The following is a 7,471-nucleotide window of genomic DNA, read 5'->3' on the forward strand; positions in this document are numbered from 1 at the left end:
GTCTCTTAAAGGCTTCATCTAGAACTAGAAGTAGCACTGGCACATGCTTATGCTGAGTCAGTATTTATGTTTAGGTACAGGCCTCCCAGAACTGGTAGACAACAATTCTGATGGCAAAAGAGCCAAACGGGAAAAAAAAAAAAAAAAAAAAAAAAAGAAAAAAAACCCCAGGACAAATGGTAACATACTAAAAAAAAAATGTATCAGTTATGTTTAGATAGTGAAATGTGAGGCCTCTTACTTTACTGTGCCGCTCCTTCTCCTTCTGCTCCTGGAATTTTTTCTCAGCCATGCTGTACTTCCTTTCTATCCTGTACAGCTGCTTGTCCAGCACCCCCTGGCAAACAAGAGCAGCCGAGTAAGTTTAAAGCGAATGAAGGCACAAAACGGTTTCACGTTTAACATGAAGGGACTCCAAGATTGAGCGTAAAATAAGAAGTGCGTCCTGTCAGTATGTTGTTGTTGCCGTTGGTGGTGTGTGAGACTGGGAGCTGCAAAGCTACAGCCAAGCAGTGTTGAAACAGCTGAGGGCATAAAGTATACGCTGGACAGCGCTAAAATGTGGACGGGTCTGCTGTGGTTCTTTCATTCAGCTTAAACAATTAAATAAATTCTCAACTGCCACTCATAGGACATTTTGTCTTTTTCAGACCATTCCTACAAATCCTACACACAGTTCTGTGGGAAAATCTCAGTTTCTGAAATACTCAGACAAGACCATGTGATGCCAACAACCACTCAAAATCACTTAAGTACCCTCTTCCTCATTCTGATGCTCAATTAGAATTTCACCATTTCTACTTACCTAAACGAGTTAATGCCTGATTATGTTCGCATTAACAAGCATTTGAACAGATGTATCTAATAGAGTGGCCAGTGCGTGTATATTCAGTGTTTAGCCATTAAAAAAAACACCTCTTTATCATCATAACATTACAGACTGGAGAAACTCTAATTTTGGTAAAGCGTGTACCTTTAAATCCTTCATTGTATTTTTCAGAGTCTTGATCGTGTGTCCTGAGTGTCCTCCCTCTATGGTACAGGCGTTGCACACACATATCTTGTCATCAATGCAGTAATATCTGGAGTAAAAATAACAGGGCTCAGATAAAAATGAACACTAAAAGCTGGTCAACAGAGCAAATCAGTAAAGCCTGGGGGGGGCGACATCCTCACTAGTAAATAAAGAAATGTTTTACAGGCACTCCTCCTCCTCCCTACCTGTAGATCTCATCATGATCACGGCACTTCCTCTTCCAGAAGTCATTCATCGGCTCGGTGAGAGGATGCATGCGGAATGCCGGCAGTTCCAGATGTGGCTTTAAATGCTCTTGGCACATCGACACCTCGCATTTCAAGCAGGTCTTTACTGCAAACATCGAAGCGGCAGCAGCAGGAGCTGCTGCTCCCTCGCTATCACCCCCTTGTTGAGAAACAGAAGCAGCAGAAGAGCAGTCCACAGCAGCACTGGCAGCCGGTGCCTCGGCAGAGCCTGAAGGGCAGTAGTCACATGGCACAGCGATCCCATTCCTGCAAGGTTGTAGCACGAGAGAAGACGACGGCAGATCCCTTGATTTTAAAGCTGTGGGAGGCATGGCGCGAACCCTGCGCCTGTGACGGTAGTCATCGGCGATATTGGCAAGTTTAAAGTTTTTCTGAAATTTGGTGCTACACTGGTGGCTGTTACGGCATTCTGGACAGCGGAAGTGACTCCGCTCTGCCTGCCGCTTCAGGCGATCGAGGCAAGTCTTGCAGAAGTTGTGCCCGCAAGGAAGCAAGTGAGGGTCCCGGTACAAGTCCAAGCACACTGGACAGGTGAGCTCATCCTGAAGGACACTGGACTGCGGTGACTCAGCCGAGGCCATGTCACTGGATGTGAGGGCAGGGGAAATGAGCCGGAGACAGATGGACGTGGCCCAAAATAGGAAAAAGATGCAATGATGAGGGGGGACAGACGTGGAAACAGAGGGTGAGGTGGTCGGGATAGGAGAGAGTAAAAGGAAAAGAAACAGGAGGAAAAAAGGACTCCACGCGTTTCCTAAAGTGTGGTTTAATTTTCTGCAGGCTGCTGAAAACAGAAGAAACAAGTTTAAGTTTATTGCTAATGAATGTCTTCAAATTGAATTCTGTCAAATTAATAGCTTAAAAACACAAAAATAAACATACAAGGCCTAGAGAAAAACTGTTTACTTGTTATGCTTTTCATAACAAATAAACCAGGCAAATGCAGTTTTTTGCAGCTGGTTTGCATAATTTCAATGTGCTGCCAGTCATTTACAGTCAGAAAAAAGAAATCACGAGTATTAATTATTCTTTGAGACTCAAATGTCAAAATGTGCTAACTTTTCCTTTTCTCGTGATGGCAAACTTGAGCAGATCTGGCTTTCACTGATAAAACAACAACAACAACGACAAAAAACAAACAAAAAAAAAAAAAACACCGCCAAAACAAACAGAAAGTTGAGCACTTCCACGGAGAGCAGGTGTTATAAACACTTGCAATGTTCTTAAATATTTATGTCATTGTTTTAAGTACGCTTGAGAGTGTCACGTGATCATTTTCGCTTCCTCCTAATTGTACATGCTGCATAATAAAGCCTGGAATTGAAAGTAAAACTTCCTGCTTGTCGAGACCACAGGGCAAAGTCACTTGTCCCGTCTTCCTCTGTTTATTGAACACGTTTAACAAAATCAGTCTGCTGTTTACATGACACACAAAAAGAAAAAAAAAAAAAAGTGCAGTTCCCAGTGGTCAGCACTGGTTTCCAGTGTCGCACCCGTCACACACACAGGCCTGGAAAGCTGCCATGAAAGCGTCCAGCCCTTGATTAAAGCAGAGGGCCTTTAATGTGTCACGGATTTAAAAACCTGCGATCGCCTCTGTCCGTTAAAGTGTTAAACCGACAATTAGCTAACTTGGCTACACTAATCTCCCGCTCCCCGTCGAGATGCCGGGGAATAGGTTAAAAAACAAAACAATAAACGGCACAAACAGACATTAAAGTCCCCTTACCTCGACAGAGTATCCAAGGTAGCTTTGTGAAGAGATGAAACGGTGATTTTTGCGGTTTGACAGCCTGTCAGTCGTGGCCGTGGTGCACCTGCCGTGGCTAACGTATTAACATTACCGCCCGTTAGCGCTGCCGCTTTTCCCCCCTTGTTCCCTCTGTGTCCGCACACAGTCCAGGTTAGTCCGCGGGGAAATATTCCAGACAGCCGGCATTTAGATTCCCATCTGGAGTTTTCTGGATGTGACACAAAAGGACGAGTTGACACAAACCTGTGCGGAAGACAAACGGACAGCTGGCGGACTGAGACCGAGCAGGTTGATGCGGGGAAAATGCTGCCTTCACTGTGCCTGGGAAATCTGTATTTTATACGTACTGCGCGATTTGTTTGTGATTGCGCCGCTCGGGATCGCTGTTACATAGTGTGGGCTGTTGCAGAATGGTTGTTGAACCCTGTTATGAGTCATTCTATAATTAGAGGACAATTTAGGGTTCATGATCTTCTCTCATGTCTTTAAGAAAGACGATTAGCAAAATCATTTCAAAGATGTGGGACGGTCATGGCTGAGGCCGTGAAGGCAGAAGGACTCAGAAGCGAAACTTACACAGACGCAAAAGTGAACGTGAAAACAAGCCTTTATTCTCTAAACATGGAATGCAACAACAATTAAACAATGAAAGCTGCAAGCAGTGTTGAGAGGGCGTGTTAAGCTACTCCCAACCAGGGGGGGATCTAGAGAAATTTTCTTAGAGTGGCATGAGGGTGGCAAAATCCAGGACACTATGCAATATATTCAGTTTTAGCATTTATATTCAATGTTGACTGTAACTACGCTCAAACTGTTAATGCTATCTTATTTTAATAAACAACATTGTCATATGCAAAACAGGGGTGGCACTTGGGGTGGCAAATGATCATTTTAGGGTGGCACTTGCCACTCCATGCCACCCTTCTAGATCTGCCCCTGCTCCCAACACCTACACCCAGCAAGTCCGATCTGGTGTCACACTGATAGATTTTATTTCTCTTCCCACTGGGTGGGACTCTAACCATTGATTACAAATATCAATCTTTCCAAACGTGTCACGCCTTTTGACGAAAGGTGGCTTGGGTCATCCACCTCTATGCTATACCAGAAGTGTAAAACATGACATTTTCTGTTCCCACTAGTTGGCGCTGTTGCTGATGTTAAATATAGCAGTTAAATATGTTCAGCAAGGGAGCCTTATCACATGTGAGAAGTTTGGTCCAGCTTGAAGAATGTAAAATGGTAAATGGCCTGTATTTGTATAGCGCTTTTTCTAGTCCCTAAGGACCCCAAAGCGCTTTATACAACCAGTCATCCACCCATTCACACACTGGTGATGGCAAGCTACACCCTGGGGCGCACTGACAAAGGCGAGGCTGCCGGACACTGGCGCCACCAAGTCCTCTGACCACCACCAGTAGGCAACGGGTGAAGTGTCTTGCCCAAGGACACAACGACCGAGACCAAGCCGGGGCTCGAACCGGCAACCTTCTGATTACCAGGTGAACACCCAACTCTTGAGCCACGATCAACGTAGGAATGATGCATGTAGGAAGGGAGAGCAAATAAGATTTTCATGGTGAATGATTGAAATTTGCTGTGGCGCCATGTCCACACCCTATGACAAAAACTCAGCGGTGTAGTTGACATTGACCAAATATGAAGGTGATCTGATCAAATCCCTAGGAGGAGTTCGCACAAGTTTAGCAAAAATGGCAAAATTAGCACCAAAATGTCACTTTCAATTCAAAATGGTGGACTTCCTGTTGGGTTTGCATCAATCGGTCTACTGACTTTTGTTTGTCTCGCCATGTTACACATGTTTACCAAATCTAATCTATGTGACTCAAACTATGTGTTTGTAGGACTTCATTAAACAATGCATAGGTGGTGTTCTAGAGCAATTTTGCACCGCCCATATGTGAACTATTAAAATGTGTAATTTTTCACCAGACCTGATACGTGTACAAAATTTAATGAGTTCAACATGTTAAAGGCCATTAATTTCACTGAAAAATAATAAACAGAACCAATAGGGCCTTTGCACTTCAGTGCTTGGGCCCTAATTAATTTTGAACTACGGGTTTACTAGATCTGTTGAATGATATCAATTTGACCTGTTAAATATTCTGTTTTGTTCAAATGAATATACTAACATTATTACAATAAATAAATCACAGAAATCAGTCGATTCTGATCATTGTGAGAACCTTTCAGTGGATGAACTTTATTAATTTTAGTGATTTGCCGTGCAGTCCATTCTTCTCCGTTTAAGAGACGCTGGTATTGGATCTTAATGATTTGATAATAAAACCAACAGCTTAATTATACTGCATGATATCACTGTAATTAGAAACCATTAAGACAAATTTCTGGTAAACTGACTATGTACAGGAAAGCAGTACTTTTCATTTCATTTTCATTTCTGCTGAAATGAATGAAGCTATGATTGAAGGTATTTTACTAATGCACAAAGATTAATACAATTGTCTCACTAACATGCTTGATCCCCAGGAAGAGATGACATCACGCTCAGCACAATGGAACATATTACATAATACCAAAGACACAGGAATGTGCAGTATGCAGCAGGCGTGGCTGAGACTCTCCTGTCATCACACACCTGCTGCAGCTCTAACAGGTCTCCTAAAAGGTGAGTAAGCCAAAATATCTCTTGTGTGTTTTTGAAAGACAGAAAAACAGTTAAATTTTCTCTTTATTTAAAATTTGTAAGTTAAGAACCTAACAATCCAAGCTGTAATAAATCATAAATCTATTTGGTGATTCGATAATTTAATGTCCAGATGTGACAAAGCGATCAAAAGGGGCTATAATAAAAATAAAATGACAACGCTATCTAGGGGAATTCCATTCCCAGGAAATACAAAATCTTAAAAACCAGAAAAGATTGTAGAGATTCAAGGATGCTCCAATATTCGTATGTCTTTGTGTTGGTCAAAATAACACAAAGAATAAAACAATAAAGCTAACTGTGGCACAACCTGTCTTGGATTACATAAAACTGTACAATGGACAGGAGTTAAGCTGGCATGCACTGTGTGTGATTCAGCTCCTGCTCAAACTGTACAATTGAATTGCAGAGGTTAGAAGTTTGTAGGTCATGATGCAGGTACTCACACCATATGGCCCAATGCTCTGATGCGACCTGAATGCTCACACTGTGCATCCATAACATGAAGTAGTCATATTAAGTGTTAAAAGAGCGACCCACCACTGAAGGTCCGACGGCTACTGGTGTGTCTTTAGTTTGCTGTTTTAAAAACAAAATCTGTCCCTCAAGTTAAAAACATGTTAAAAGTCAATGAAAAACTCTACAAGGACACCAAGCACCAAGCTCGCGGCTCACAGTCTTGAGAAAGTGTACATTTTAATAAAACAAGAAACCACAAACGCGCATGCACACATACACTTAAAACAAAATACACGGACTGCTGAACTTGCACCATGCGAGTAAACAGTGGCAAGAAGAGGAATATCCTGCACAGCTCCCTATGGAAACTGGAGCAAGCCAGCTGGATAGGTACAGGTATTGCAACCAACCAGCACTCGCTGCCTATAAGGGCAGTGGCCCTAAATGTAGGTAGCGAAAAAGCACCCCAGCAGGTAGGCTGTGCACCTGACTTGACCATATCAAGCATATCCACTCTCACTGACATCAGACTGAGGTATGTGAAAAAAAGCACAATGAAGAATGAGGTTTTGATTCAAACGGTTTACCTGTACATTAGCTGAGCTGTCAAAATGTTATAGCAAATTATAACATCTGTGCTGCAACTATGGTTAGTGTTTTTGTTTTGATTTGTTTTTTGTTGTGTTTTGTTGTGTTTTGGGAGAGATGCAGCATCTAGTTTTGTTAGTCTTCATGTCAGAAAGCATAAACTAAGAAGGCAGTATGGGGTGGACACTATGCATGATAGTGTAATTATGTTATGTTTTTCTGTCTAATCCCACTGGACTAGTTTCTGCTTCAGAAACTAGTCCAGTGGGATTTAAAGAAAGACACAAAACATTCCTCTTCATTCTGAAGTCTAAGCTTAAAGCCATGGAACAAAATGAAAATGTAGCAGGAGTTTTGGAGACTGACATCACAGATAATCCTACTGTGTCCAGAACCAGGGAGCTGTTCTCTTTCTTGGCACTGATTAATGCTTACGTTCCTGAGTTTCACCTCCCGATGCAACAGTGTCAACAAATCCTTAGACCACCTGATCCAATCCATGGAGGACCCCCATTTGAAGAACGAATGAAGCCTTTTATCTCCTTCATTAATAAGGTGTTTCAATGGACCAGGAGATAGCACGGGAAGCTGTGGAGAAACTCAATGACTTTGGGTTTAACTGAAGTAAAACTGTGAAGAAATTAATGGATTCAGTTTGTGTTGCTCAAACTGAACCATGTGTATAAACAATTAAT

At 42.3% G+C, this 7,471-nt stretch overlaps 1 protein-coding gene across 1 annotated transcript in view; it reads right to left on the reverse strand.

The window, feature by feature from the left end:
* The window catches only part of LOC102195169 (E3 ubiquitin/ISG15 ligase TRIM25), a 9,306-nt gene extending 5,923 nt beyond the window's left edge, over positions 1–3,383 (reverse strand). Inside the window, exons 1-4 of the mRNA XM_013914852.1 lie at positions 3,014–3,383; positions 1,222–2,065; positions 974–1,082; positions 242–337 (exon numbers count right to left, since the gene is read on the reverse strand). Of these exons, the coding sequence (XP_013770306.1) occupies positions 242–337; positions 974–1,082; positions 1,222–1,865 (849 nt within the window). The 5' untranslated portion in view covers positions 1,866–2,065; positions 3,014–3,383. The remainder of the gene's footprint in view (positions 1–241; positions 338–973; positions 1,083–1,221; positions 2,066–3,013) is intronic.
* Positions 3,384–7,471: the final 4,088 nt, after the last annotated feature.

Source organism: Pundamilia nyererei, unplaced genomic scaffold, assembly GCF_000239375.1.
Source record: "Pundamilia nyererei isolate P.nyererei 1_Seehausen unplaced genomic scaffold, PunNye1.0 scaffold00230, whole genome shotgun sequence".
NCBI lineage: Eukaryota > Metazoa > Chordata > Actinopteri > Cichliformes > Cichlidae > Pundamilia > Pundamilia nyererei.